Source organism: Cherax quadricarinatus, chromosome 8, assembly GCF_038502225.1.
Source record: "Cherax quadricarinatus isolate ZL_2023a chromosome 8, ASM3850222v1, whole genome shotgun sequence".
Taxonomy (NCBI): domain Eukaryota; kingdom Metazoa; phylum Arthropoda; class Malacostraca; order Decapoda; family Parastacidae; genus Cherax; species Cherax quadricarinatus.
The window spans coordinates 15,545,519-15,560,453 of NC_091299.1; the positions used below are offsets into that span (position 1 = coordinate 15,545,519).

Below are 14,935 nucleotides of genomic sequence, written 5' to 3' on the forward strand. Positions count from 1 at the left end.
CAGTCCTAGGGCTGGGTCTGGGTCAGCCCTAGGGCAGCCCTAGGGCTGGGTCTGGGTCAGCCCTAGGGTTGGGTCTGGGTCAGCCCTAGGGCTGGGGTCTGGGTCAGCCCTAGGGCTGGGGACTGGGTCAGCCCTAGGGCTGGGTCTGGGTCAGCCCTAGGGCTGGGTCTGGGTCAGCCCTAGGGCTGGGTCGTCTGGGTCAGCCCTAGGGCTGGGTCGTCTGGGTCAGCCCTAGGGCTGGGTCTGGGTCAGCCCTAGGGCTGGATCGTCTGGGTCAGCCCTAGGGCTGGGTCTAGGTCAGCCCTAGGGCTGGGTCTGGGTCAGCCCTAGGGCTGGGTCTGGGTCAGCCCTAGGGCTGGGTCTGGGTCAGCCCTATGGCTGGGTCGTCTGGGTTAGCCCTAGGGCTGGGTCTGGGTCAGCCCTAGGGCTGGGTCTGGGTCAGCCCTAGGGCTGGGTCTGGGTCAGCCCTAGGGCTGGGTCGTCTGGGTCAGCCCTAGGGCTGGGTCTGGGTCAGCCCTAGGGCTGGATCTGGGTCAGCCCTAGGGCTGGATCTGGGTCAGCCCTAGGGCTGGGTCTGGGTCAGCCCTAGGGCTGGGTCTGGGTCAGCCCTAGGGCTGGGTCTGGGTCTGCCCTAGGGCTGGGTCTGGGTCTGCCCTAGGGCTGGGTCTGGGTCAGCCCTAGGGCTGGGGTCTGGGTCAGCCCTAGGGCTGGATCTGGGTCAGCCCTAGGGCTGGGTCTGGGTCAGCCCTAGGGCTGGGTCTGGGTCAGCCCTAGGGCTGGGGACTGAGCTAGCTGATTGTTTTTGTTTCCTGTGTTTTTTTTTTCCAGTGGGTGTCTGTTTTTGGGTCAACTGTTGTAGACTGTCGGTATTATATACCGTTCATGTACAACTGGGCATTGTGTGTGTGTTAAACTTTGCTCCTCTTTACTCCTCCCCAGGACCACTTATTCTTCAATTACAGTTGTTATTGATCCTATCTTAACAGATAAGGGATTTATTACACTTGCCACAGTGCACACATGTATATTAAAATAATTACTTGATGTATCGGCTTCAGGAGTTGCATGCAGTTAAGTCACATTAATGGAAACATAATTACATTGGTGAGGGATCACTGATACAGTTGAAAAAAGTGGTGTGAAGGGGGAACTCTTAGTAACCTTTTGATGTGAGTTTGTGATCCTGACCTCTACTACTGTCCTCAGTGATGGCATGGTATGGCTTAAATATATAACTTTAATATTAAGACTTTTCAGCAGTGTGCTTCATATTCTAACGACCTAATATCTTTTATTGAAGGGAGATCCCATGACGTTAGTGAAGGGAACTTAATCGAAGGAATTGCTCTTCTCTTAGATCATACCCGCCACCGAGTATTCCCTAGGAGCCATATTGATCCCTGTGTGTTTAGTGTTTCCTCTTGAACATAACAATAATCAAAAGTTATACAGAATCGTACTAGATATTGTTCTAAGATATTGTCTTGGAATGTGTATATACCGAATTGATGCTACTATATCAAATTTTAGCTTATTCTCTTTAAATAAAGGAATATGGATTTTAAACTACATGCATTTTCAAGTTATATAATCGTCTGCGTATAACATTAAAATTATTATTTTTGCTATTTCCATCATGCGCGGATAGAGCAGTATGTACGATAAGCGATAAGATAGTGAACCCCAACAGATCAGGGGACCAATGGCAGAGCTGGGATATTTTTGTTCAAGCCTCGGACAAAATGTTTTACGACAAATTTGTATTCAATAGCTTATTTTATTATACCAGAGTGTATTTACTTTTCTGTCTCAAAGTGATTATTAAAAGAAGAAACCTTGGTGATAAAAAAAAACCTGTAGAAGGGTTTAGCTCTGGCTCTTAGTGACTGTCATTCAGCCAGCAAGTTGCGGTGGTGCCAGCTCTCGCAGGGACCGTTGGCAACTCAGCAGGCAAAGGTGGCAAGTGTTCTCTTATTATCCCTTGTTATCGCGCAATGTTAAGATATTTTATCCATATACTGTGCAAAATTTGTCGGAGAGATTTGTATTTAGAGTATTTTGGCACCATTTAATATATAAATAAGGTAATAATGTTCGTAAGTTGGAAATGATTCAAAGTTCGGCAAGGGGCATCGTGCGTCAAGGGGCGCTGTTGTTAGCTTGCTGCTCGGCAGTCGGCCCACAGCTCTAGGGAAGTGAGGATGTGATACTGCCACCGCCGGCCTCTCCCAACATGACATTCTTGAAACTACAATCCCACATGTGTATGGTGTATTCGGATAGCGGTTTAGTTAGGTAAATTGGATACAGCCGTAGAAAACCAAGTGGCTGTCTTGAAGCAATCAATCAGCTAAAAGCTTCATCGTTTATTGTGAAATGGTAAAAAGATAATAAACATGAAAACCTCAAGCTGTGTGATTTGGCAGTATTGGTAAAAAAAAATATGAAAATCGTGTGAAACATGTCTGGGTGTGTTAGTGAATAAATATGTCGAGCGGAAGCAACGGCAAGATGCTCGATACTGGCCTCCTGTACGAGGCCATGAAGGCGCGGCCAATACCCTGCCCTCCTGTAACCCACACCCATGCCCATGCCGGGGCAACCCCTACCCAGGGAGGCTCTCCAACTTCCACCATGTCCGCCTCCCCAACCACCACCTCAGCTATAGGCCTTTACGACACCGAGAATAACCTCAACAAAGGAGGCAATGGTGACAAGGGCTACACGGACAAGCACGTGCTCAATATTGATAAGGAAAACTATATGCTTAAATGTGGTCCTCCGCCCACGCCCATGTGTCTCCGGACTCCATCCACCGCACCCACAGAGCAAATACTCTTTAACGTGACGACGTCTTCAGAATGCCGTAGTAGCGTCTTGACGTGTCTGTGTCGTGCTCAGTCTGTGAATGGTGGAACTTTGTTGTATTCCACCGCGGGGGGATCCCATAGCCACAGTAATGGTACTAGTCCAAACCAGCATAATGTGTGTCACACTGTGTCCTCTCTTTTGCCCCTTGTAGAGTGCCGAGCCTGCTTCCACAACGTGTGTACAACCTTCTCTTCCAACCACCCCTGTGCACGCCCATACCACACGCTACCGCCGCCCACACTCACATCAGATGTCGTAAGTACACCATATATTTCATTTTAGTTTAAGATTTGGTAAGTACCTTTTGTTCCATAGTTGTAAGTTACGTTGAAGATATGGTAAGTACCTTTGTTTCATAGTTGTAAGTAATATTCAAGAATCCTAAGACTATATATTTTGTACCTGTAGGTAATGTTAAAATTTTGCTTGAAAAGCTTCACAGACATGAAAAAAAAGTAAGCTTATAAAGATGCTAGAAACTCTTGTTTAGCTTTAAAGAGGTAATAACCGCATTGGTAGATGTTCACTAAATATCTTAATATCAAATATAAGTTTTTTCATTTGTACAGAACGTGAGAAACTAGCCATAAGCGTACTAACTGATGATTAAATATTTTAGTGTTATAGTATATTTACCTACGAGTCTTACAGAACGTGAGGATCAGGCTATAAAACCAAGTAATATGAGCCAGGCACTATAAAATTTGCCTGCAGAAAATAACCCAAGTAGTTCTCAGTGTAAATATGTATTTAAACTTTTTAATATTCGGGCTATGAAAATAGTATTAATAATATTTGCGTACAGTTTACATGTATATTAAAATATCTATGTACATTAAAGCTTAAATGTCATTAGGTAAGTATTATAGCTCTGATCGTTGCTATAATAAGGAAATATGTATATATAAATGAAAGTACAATAATATTACAAATAATTGCAATCATAGTGCAATAATTGCTATTCTAGTATGTTTGTACATTTGTTACTGTTTTAATGTAAAAAATAATGTTTATAAATTCCTTCAGAAATTTAAAATGATTTGTACTTTAGAATATCAGTTACTTTGAACGCAGATTGGAAATATTTTTTCAGATCTCGGTTACATTAAATTATACAACCAGTTTATGTCTCAAAATTAAAAATATGAACTTTACATTCCGAGAATACTTACAATGTCATCTTTTCTTCAGGCAGGTAGATTTGTCGAGAAAAATTGTAGTGAAAATCGAAACATTTAAATTATAGCCTGTGTTTCCAGCAAAACATCGAATTAAGATTAAAGTGAATGACAAATGAGTGAAGAACCATAATAAGAAATTTTCATGTTTTATAAAAGTTGTAAGTACAGAACATAGTATTATTCCCCATCACTGTTAAATGTACTTATTTTTAAAGCTACCAACGTTGTAAAACTTTTTTTTTTTTTTTTGCCCATACCATAATTACAGTTGTAGATGTAGATTATGTTTCTAATATGACAGATCTAGGCTATTTAAGTGTGACAAAAGTAACTTGTACTTCATTGACGAACATTTGCTCATGTTCGTTATGTGTATGTAGTTAAGAATTTTACTCTTGCAAGTTCAATGAAAGGTTTCAGGGGGAAGTGAAGTTAAACGATTATAAACTTGTAAAACGGGCTCATAGTGTTCTAAATATATGTATGTATGCATGCATGCATGTATATATATACATTATATATATATATATATATATATATATATATATATATATATATATAGATATATATATATATATATATATATATATAATATTACGCACACATACGTATGTGTATGTTTTTTGGTTAATTGGGTTTAAAGCCCTTCGAGTATACGAGGGTCTTAATTAAGGCTGCATGTAACGTGATTAACAGCGGTCAAGTATACTTTAATCCCAAAAATAAGATTTGAGTAAACTCATCATACATACATGGAGTGACGTATATCTTTCAGTGTATATTATTTGTGTACATATGTATGTATGTATGTATGTACGTACGCACGTACGTACGTGGAGAGCTAGATGGTCGTTCCGGGCAAAACCGCACTTGGAGACAACCTTCAGATGAATCGTTATTGATCTGGCGTCGATTTACGGGTTTGCATTCGTCGTAAGAGAGAATTGCACATTTCTTACGCACATTGAAACACGTGTAGGTATCTTGCACATTTTTTGGCCAGTATTTCAAGTTCCAAAACATCGTAAATATACATAAAAGAGCAAATGATTCTTGGTCTTGGTGTAAGGAGGTCGCGTTTGTATGCCTTTCTTGCTCGGAGTATGAGCTGTGCGCCGAGGCAGGTTGCCAGGTGTGCGATAATCTCCTCTTCCGTGGACTGGAGGTGAGTTGGGGGGACTAAATGATAATAAATAAGCTGAATAAGCTTATTAGTTTGTGTTAGTACGCCATCTTTAACCTTGTATATTTTAATTTATAATTAATTCAAACTAGTTTTTATAGGGTTCTTTATAGAAGAGTCCGCAAAACTGGCTGTTTCCAGTTGGTTGTCTCTATGTAGGTTAGGACCTGGTTATTACCACCACCATCTCTACCTCTCAGTAAACCAAACTTATCTGTAAAACATAATGTATTGGGGGATGTAGACGGATAGATAGGTGTATGAGGGTAGTCATGTAGGTGGTGGGTGTTAACGGGAGTGATGGCTTCACCGTTCATCCCCGGAACAAAGAGCACTGGGAATAGCTGTTGTTGCTACCCGGCCTCAACCAGATCCGCGCTCTGTGAATCTCACCCTAGTAGTTGTTGTTGTTCATACATATTTCCACTTGCATGTATACGTATACACATTTCGCTTAGTGAAAATGTGTATTGTTTACACTAAATATAAGCCATGAACATCATGACCAGTAATACACACACACACACACACACACACACACACACACACACACACACACACACACACACACACACACACACACACACACACTTACTTTTAACTAACATCTTACACATTCGGGGCCAGGAGCTTGGACTCGACCCCTGCAACCTCAACTAGGTGAGTAACTAGGTGAGTACACACACACACACACTTTTAACTAACATCTTACACATTCGGGGCCAGGAGCTTGGAATCGACCCCTGCAACTTCAACTAGGTGAGTACACACACACACACACACAAACACACCACACACAACATACACACACACACACACTTTTAACTAACATCTTACACATTCGGGGCCAGGGGCTTGGACTCGATCCCTGCAACTTCAACTAGGTGAGTACACACACACACACACACACACACACACACTTAACTAACATCTTACACATTCAGGGCCAGGAGCTTGGAATCAACCCCTGCAACTTCAACTAGGTGAGTACACACACACACACACACACACACACACACACACACACACACACACACACACACACACACACACACACACACACACACACACTTTTAACTAACATCTTACACATTCGGGGCCAGGAGCTTGGACTCGACCCCTGCAACTTCAACTAGGTGAGTACACACACACACACACACACACACACACACACACACACACACACACACACACACACACACACACACACACTCATTCACTCACTCTTACCTAACATCTTACACATTTGAACTTGGTGCAGGTCGTACATGTTTGGACTAGTATTATGTCACATTTACACTTAGTACTGGAATCCACATACACATTCACAGTACATGTCTTGCATTTCATACACATTTAAATTGTTTAATGTGTCGACGGGGTTAAGTTTGGTACTGTAATCCATAAACATTCGAAATGTAGTACATAAGTGGCCACCAGCAGCAACAGCCTGGTTGACCAGGTATGAACCAGACAAGTTGTGTACGAATGGTATATAATACCGACAAGATGAGATTAAGACACATGTGCAACATCTGGGTATCTTTATTGTAGACGTTTCGCCATCCAGTGGCTTTATCAATACAAATTCTAGGACATAACTTGAAGACAGTAGAACTATGTACAGAAGATGAGGTAATCAGTCCCTCAACCTAGGAGTAGGTGCAAAGAGCACCATAGTCGTGGAGATTCTGAATCTCCACGACTATGGTGCTCTTTGCACCTACTCCTAGGTTGAGGGACCGATTACCTCATCTTCTGTACATAGTTCTACTGTCTTCAAGTTATGTCCTAGAATTTGTATTGATAAAGCCACTGGATGGCGAAACGTCTACAATAAAGATACCCAGATGTTGCACATGTGTCTTAATCTCATCATGAACCAGACAAGCATGGCCCAGGGCCGGGCTGCGGGAATAGGAATTTTCAAAACTTTTCAAAGGTATAAAGGACTATGGGATCGACGTAGCTTAATTGAATGGCCTGTGAAACTATTTACAGTATTTATTTCCTGGAGGAGTCTACCTGGAGGGCATTCCGGAGATCAACACCCCCGCGGCCCGGTCTATGACCAGGCTTCCCGGTGGATCAGGGCCTGATCAACGAGGCTGTTACTGCTGGTGCACGTAGTCCAACGTACGAACCGCAGCCCGCCTGATCTGGCACTGACTAGGTATCTGTCCGACTCCCTCTTGAAGACAACCAGCGGTCTATTGGTAATACCCGTTATGGCTGGTGGGGGGCTGTCTTGGGCCCCGGACACTTATTGTGTTTTCTCTTAGTGTACCAGTGGCGCCCCTACTTTTCACTGGGGGTATGTTACATCGTCTGTCAAATCTTTTTCTTTTGTAGGGAGTGATTCCTGTGCGCAGATTATGAACCAGTCCCTCCAGAATCTTCCAGGTGTAGATTATGAAGTCTCTCGCTTGCGCTCCAATGAGTACAAGTCAAGTGCTTCCAGGCATTCCCAGTAGTTAAGGTGTTTGATGGAACTTGTACGTGCAGTAAAGGTTCTTTGTACATTCTTTAGATCTGTAATTTCACCTGCCTTGAATGGGGATGTTAATGAACAGCAGTATTCCAGCCTAGAGATAACAAGTGATTTAAAAAGATCATCATTGGTGTGGCATCTCTTGTCTTGAATGTTCTTATCCATCCTGTCAGTTTCATCGCAGATGTGATAGTGGCATTGTTGTGGTCCTTGAAGGTGAGATCTTCGGACATTACCACACCCAGGTCCTTCACATTGCTTTTCTCCTCTATTATGTGATTGGAGTTTGTAGTATACTCAGTCCTAGCTATTATTTCCTCCAATTTTCAATAACGGAGTAGTTGGAATTTGTCTTCATTGAACATCGTATTCTCCGTTGCCCATTGGAAAACTAGGTTTATATCCTCTTGGAGATTTGCCGTGTCCTCAATGGATGACACACTCGTGCAGATCCTAGTATCGTCTGCAAAGGATGATACGGTACTATGGTTTACATCTCTGTCTGTGTCTGATATGAGAATCAGGAACAGGATAGGAGCGAGTACTGTGTCTTGTGGAACAGAGTTCTTCACTATGGCAGCTTCCGATTTAACTTTACCACTACTCTTTGTGTTCGATTGGTTAGAAAGTTGAAGATCCATCTGCCTACTTTGCCAGTTATCTCTTTAGCACACATTTTGTGTGCTATTATACCATGGTCCTACTTGTCAAAGGCTTTTACAAAATCTGTGTATACTACATCGGCATTCTGTTTGTTTTCCAGCGCATCTGAGACTATATCATAGTGGTACAATAGTTGCGAGAGGCAGGAGCGACCTGCTCTGAAACCATGTTGCCCTGGATTGTGCAATTTTTGGAAGTCCAAGTGGTTCGCAGTCCTGCTTCTTAGAACTCTTTCAGAGATTTTTATTATGTGGGAGGTTAAAGCTATTGGTCTGTAGTTCTTAGCTATTGCTTTGCTGCCACCTTTATGAAGTTAGGGTTATGTCAGAAATTTGGCATACATTGGCAGGGTTTTGAGGCTCATGAAAAAATTGTTTGGAGTGTCTGTCTTGAGACTGATTAGTGGCTCACTGAACATAGAATCATATTGTGATTTCAGTATCTCACTCATATCTTTGTTGTCATCTATGTAGGATCCGTCTTGCCTGAGCAGGGGTCCTACAATAGAAGTGGTTTTTGCCTTGTTTTTAGCATATGAAAAGAAATATTTCGAATTTCTTTCAATTTCACTAATCCTGTTTAGATCCTCTTGTCTCTCCTTTAGCTCATCCAGCCGAGTTCAGCTCTCTGGACAGTTTGACTAACATGGACGTTGCATCCTCATACGTGATACTGGCGAAAGGTTCTTGATCCAAGGTATTTGGAGCTTCCTTTCCCATGCATCAAACGTCATATTTCCCCATTCCTCTTATGGGTTTAGCGATTTCCTCGTAAATATTATATAGTTTGATTCATGGAACTCGGTCAACATTTTTTCCGCATCCTAGTTCATATTTGCTTTAAGAGACATGTTTGTTGACTGACAGGAGCTCGTCTGTTTCTTCAGAGTGGCACATATTAGGTTATTTGAGAACCACTAGAGAGCTTGTTTGTTGTTGATGAACCTACTCTTAGTCAAAAAATATATACACTATATGTATTTTTAATGCCAGAATAGTCACAATGCTCTGTGGCTGGAACAATTCACCAGAATATTCGCACTTAGAGGGTTAGTAAAGGACAATATTTCGTTCCTTCCTGGACCATTGTCATAAGAACATAAGAAAGAAGGAACTCTGCAACAGGCCTACTGACCCATGCGGAGCAGGTCCATGCCCCCCCGGATTAGCCCAATGACCCACCCAGTCTGGTCACCTCCACTCAAGGATGGGGCACGGCAACAGACCCAGCAGCACAAGCTAGTCAGGTACAACTCACACTCACCCACACCCACTCATGTATTTATCTAACCTATTTTTAAAACTACACAACGTTTTAGCCTGAATAACTGTACTCGGGAGTTTGTTCCACTCATCCACAACTCTGTTACCAAACCAGTGCTTTCCTATATCCTTCCTGAATCTGAATTTTTCCAGCTTGAAACCATTGCTGCGAGTCCTGTCTTGGCTGGAAATTTTCAGCACGCTATTTACATCCCCTTTATTTATTCCTGTTTTCCATTTATACACCTCGGTCATATCCCCCCTAATTCTACGCCTTTCGAGAGAGTGCAGATTCAGGGTCCTCAGTCTATCCTCATAGGGAAGATTTCTGATACACGGGATCATCTTTGTCATCCTCCTCTACGTTTTCCAGAGTATTTATATCCATTCTGTAATACGGTGACCAGAACTGAGCAGCATAGTCTAAATGAGGCATAACCAAGGATATATAGAGTTGAAGAACAACCTGAGGACTTCTAATATTTTTACTTCTAGATATGAAGCCAAAAATTCTGTTAGCTTTATTGCGAACACTAATGCACTGTTGTCTTGGTTTTAGATAAACCATACCCCCGGCCGGGATTGAACCCGCGGTCATAGTCTCAAAACTCCAGCCCGTCGCGTTAGCCACTAGATCAGCTAGCCACAATAAGATTCATCCAACTAGGTATATTTCTACACCAGTGAAGGGACTTGAGCTAGAGTTCGTCACGGCCACGCTAGCTGGAGATTCGTCTGTAAAAACTTGCATTTGTGGTCACGGTGGTGCCTGTGCTAACCTTCCTATGGTGTAGAAATATACCTAGTTGGATGAATCTTATTGTGGCTAGCTGGTCTAGTGGCTAACGCGACGAGCTGGAGTTTTGAGACTCTATGACCGCGGGTTCAATCCCGGCCGGGGGTATGGTTTGTTTGCAATCGTGTCATTACGATTTCTTGAGTTTGGTTTTAGATTACTGCTAACCATAACTCCTAAATCCTTTTCGCAATCAGTAGTATTAAGATCCACATTATTTAGTTTATATGTGGCATGGTTATTTAACTGTCCAACATTTAGAACTTTGCATTTGTCAATATTAAACGGCATCTGCCACTTCTCCGACCATTGTATCAGTCTTTTCAAATCATCCTGGAGTGCTCTAGTGTCCTCATTAGAATGAATTGGACGGCCTATTTTGGTGTCATCAGCAAATTTGCTTATGTCGCTATTTATTCTCTCATCTATGTCGTTTATGTAAATTGTGAACAACAACGGACCCAACCCTGACCCCTGAGGAACACCGCTTGTGACGTGCCCCCATTCTGATTTCTCCCCATTTATGCAAACTCTCTGCTGTCTAATTGTCAGCCATGCCTCTACCCAGGAAAACATTTCTCCTATTCCGTGTGCCTTAAGTTTCCTCAATAACCTCTGGTGTGGAACTCTATCGAAAGCCTTACTGAAGTCCATATACACAATATAATATTCATTACCATGATCTACCTCCTCAAACACCTTAGTGAAAAAAGTTAGTAAATTCGTAAGACAGGAACGCCCCTTTGTAAAACCGTGTTGAGATTCATTAATCAATCTGTGCCTGTCAAGATGGCTACGAATTGCTTCCGCAATTATTGATTTCATAAATTTTCCCACTATGGAGGTAAGGCTTATTGGTTTATAATTCGAAGCCAAGGACCTGTCGCCTACCTTGTAAATAGGTATTACATTTGCCATTTTCCACTTATCAGGCACTATGCCAGTTTGTAGTGATATGTTAAAAAGAATAGCCAAAGGTACGCTAAGTTCCTCTTCACATTCCTTTAATACCCTTGCAAACAGTTCATCAGGGCCTGGGGATTTGTTAGGTTTTAGTTTCTCTATTTGTCTGAGGACCATGTCACTAGTTACCGCAATCGTACATAGTTTATTATCCTGTTCTACATAATCTATTATTTCAGGAATATCGCTAGTATTTTCCTGGGTGAAAACTGAGAGGAAATAGGTATTGAGAATTTCACACATATCCTTATCACTGTCAGTGATCTGACCAGAGTTACTCTTAAGTAGGCCAATCTTGTCCCTAATCTTACTTCTGTATACCTGAAAGAACCCTTTTGGGTTAGTCTTTGAATCCCTTGCGACCATAACCTCATAATCCCTTTTTGCTTTTCTTATTCCTTTCTTTATTTCCCTCTTTAATTGAATATGTTGATTTCTTAACTGCCCATACGCCTATATATACCTCTCTTTTGACCAATGAGATGTTTTAACCTATTGTTCATCCATTTGGGATCATTTTTGTTAGATCTAATTTCCCTACTCGGAACAAAAGTTGTCTGGGCAGCTAGAACTTTGCTCTGAAAAACGTCAAGTCAAAATGTTTCAGGACGGCCAGATACATCGTCTTAGGATTCATCTCCTAATTGCAGGTTTTCGGTGAATATTTTCAGTGCACTCTTGCTGCCGATTAATGGCCTAAACTGTTACACTTAATTTATCGTAGTATTAGGGTACTAGGATACCATAGTCGCAGTTGTGTTGTTAGTTATCCTGACCCTCGTAAAGTTACCCGATAGCCATATAATTTTGATATACTTTTGAAGGGTCTTGAGACTTTTCTCCATTCCCTTAGCAAGGCACTAGTCACTAGTGGCTTGTCTAGTGCTTGCATGGTCAACCAGTCTGTTGCTGCTGCCGGCTCACTGGGGCCGGCCCGCAGGGAAATTGACCCCTGGCAGTGGTTCAGCCAGGATTTCAGTCCGGAATGGGGGTTGTTAAGCTTAAGCCAAGATTTCAGTAAAAAAGAAAGAAAATACTGAGATGCTGATAAGATCGAAGACGTCGTCTTTAAAAACACGATTTCAATATGTATGTGGAATATCTTCCACTCCTGCGGTTGTGTCACTAGTTATTATAACTTAAAATTGCAAATTTAAATCAAATATATTTACATCTTGGGGAGGGGAGCTTTAGCACCCTGAGCCCCCCTCCCCCCGCATCCCCCCCGTGGCTGCGCCACTGCATGAAGGCGTGGGTGTTTTGCACTTATTGTTGAGTTCTTTCTTAATGTACTCATCGCCGTCTCTCTCCCTCTACTTTCCACTGAAGATATTTTGCACACTCTCTTGCTTTCATATGGGACGATTCCATTGTTTAGGGTTGGGACCAGTCCCTTAAGTTCTGAAACAGTTCTGAAATTTCTGCAATTTTTTGGAGCTAGATACAGCTCCTGACCCAATATGAACAGTGCATTTTTATTTATGGCATCTTGTGGTTGATGACAACTCTACAGAGGGAAGCTTACGTATGACAGTGTGTGATTACAAGTAAACAGTATACTATAGTTTATCAAGCTGTATGTATCAGCCACCCAGAATACTGGATAAACCTAATAGCAAAAACCAGACATTCACATTTTAGCGTCAGTTATTTTACCGGCGGTCTTGAGTCTCGGTAAAACAAAGCGAGGTATGCTTACGAGGATGGGTTGCTCTGTGACAATATAAATGTTATGTACAGCTGATGTAACAGCTAAACTTATAGCTGACTCATTGCTGCCAATCTAAAGGATGATCGATTTTACCCTGAACAACGCGTTGGAACAAAGCAACAAGTCTCCCTCTCTCTCTGTCTCTCTCCCTCTGTCTCTCTCCCTCTGTCCCTCTCTCTCCCTCTGTCCCTCTCTCTCCCCTTCTCTCCCTCCTCCCCTTCTCTCCCTTCTCTCCTCCCCCCCTTCTCTCCCTTCTCTTCCCCTCCCCCTCTCTCCCCTCCCCTTTTCTATCTCCCCTCTTCTCCCTCTCTTCTGGCCCTCTCCTTCGCCCCTTTTTCATCATCATCCTCCCTCATTTTCACCCTCCTTCCCCCTCCCTCATTATCTCTCTCCATTCCTCCCTCTCCCTCTTTCTCGCCCTCCCTCCTTTCCTCCCCTCAGTTTTCCCCTCTCCTTAATAAACACACACTGGTTCTACATAGTCAAGTTTATTAATATTACCTAGCCTTAGGTGAAAAAAAAACAAGTAACTGTGACCCAGAACTCTCATTTGAGTAGCTGATATCTACAACATGTGTTTACCGAAAGTAAATTGCAGAGGCTAGCACTCAATGTGGTAAAAAGACGTGCACAAAGCGTCATTTATGTGATTAAGACACATGAATATGACACATTTATTGAGAAGACTTTCGTCCACCTGGGACGTCGTCTCATAAACTCCATAAACCGCATATCATGTCTTGTAAACATAATTGTTAGTATATTTTACCAGTGATGCACAAAACATCTGTAAATATAGGCTGGCTCTGCACATTTTTTTTTTTACGCTGAACAACAGCTGATGTGACGTCCACTAACCTCTCTTCTTGTTCATGAATAGTGACTGATGTTTTTTTCCTTATCCTCTTTCCCTTCCCCTTTCATATCTTTCTCCTCTCCCTCTCCCCTTTCTCTCCATCCCCTTTCGCCTCTCCTTCCCTTTATCTTCTCTCTCTCATCTTTGTCTCCCTCTCCCCTTCGACCTTTCTCCTCTCCCCTTCGACCTTTTTTTCTCTCCCTCTTCACGTTCCTCGTCTGCCTTCTTCCTCTTTGTTTTTCCCTTTGCGTTTTCTCCTCATCCAGGCTTCTCCCTCTCTTTCCTTCCTTCTCTGTCCTCTTTTCTTTCTCTCATTCCTCTTTTCCTTCCTCTCATTCCTCATTTCCTTCCTTCTATTAACCCTCTTTTCCTTCGTTCACTCACCCTGCTTTTTTCCTCGTACTGTATCAGTTTCTTCCTCTACTATTCACTCTTCCTTCTTCTCGCACCTTTTCTTCTTCCACCGTTTATCTTCCCTTTCTATTATATTCCTTGTTCCACCCCCCGTCTCCCACTTCTTTGCCCTTTAAGGGGCATTTTTCCTCTAATATACCTTGTCCATAATTACTATCGCATTTGTTTTGTTTACTTTCGGAAGGTGAAGTTTAGGATCTTTCCTTAATTCATGTTGCCAAGTGTTGCAGAGGTATGGCAAAGTTCAGACCTCTGCAACATTTATAAGGACAGTTACCAACAGTCCCTTAACTCTTCATCAGATATAAATGATGTCATGTGCAGCTTAATTTATATCAGTTATGGTTTACACATACTCGTACAGTAAGTCATGCTCAGTATATATGAGCGAATCTGCTGGGACCTCATTTCTGCAACATTGCAAGCTCTTGATGTGTTGATTGCAACACGAAAGGCCTAGAGCTATCATTCAACTCCCCTATGGTGGTTCTGCATATATTATGCAAAAATTGCGAACAAGTGATATAAGATGCAAAGCAACCAC

At 42.3% G+C, this 14,935-nt stretch overlaps 1 protein-coding gene across 2 annotated transcripts in view; it reads left to right on the plus strand.

Moving 5' to 3' along the window:
• Window positions 1-14,935, plus strand: part of Pi3K21B (phosphatidylinositol 3-kinase regulatory subunit alpha) — a 457,363-nt gene that overhangs the window by 339,055 nt on the left and 103,373 nt on the right. The window contains exon 3 of one of the 2 annotated variants that reach the window (XM_053771895.2): window positions 3,023-3,126. In XM_053771895.2, coding sequence (XP_053627870.2) covers window positions 3,023-3,126 — 104 coding nt within the window. Of the gene's footprint in view, window positions 1-2,341; window positions 3,127-14,935 lie in introns of those variants that run through there. The other variant, XM_053771897.2, reaches the window with a different exon arrangement.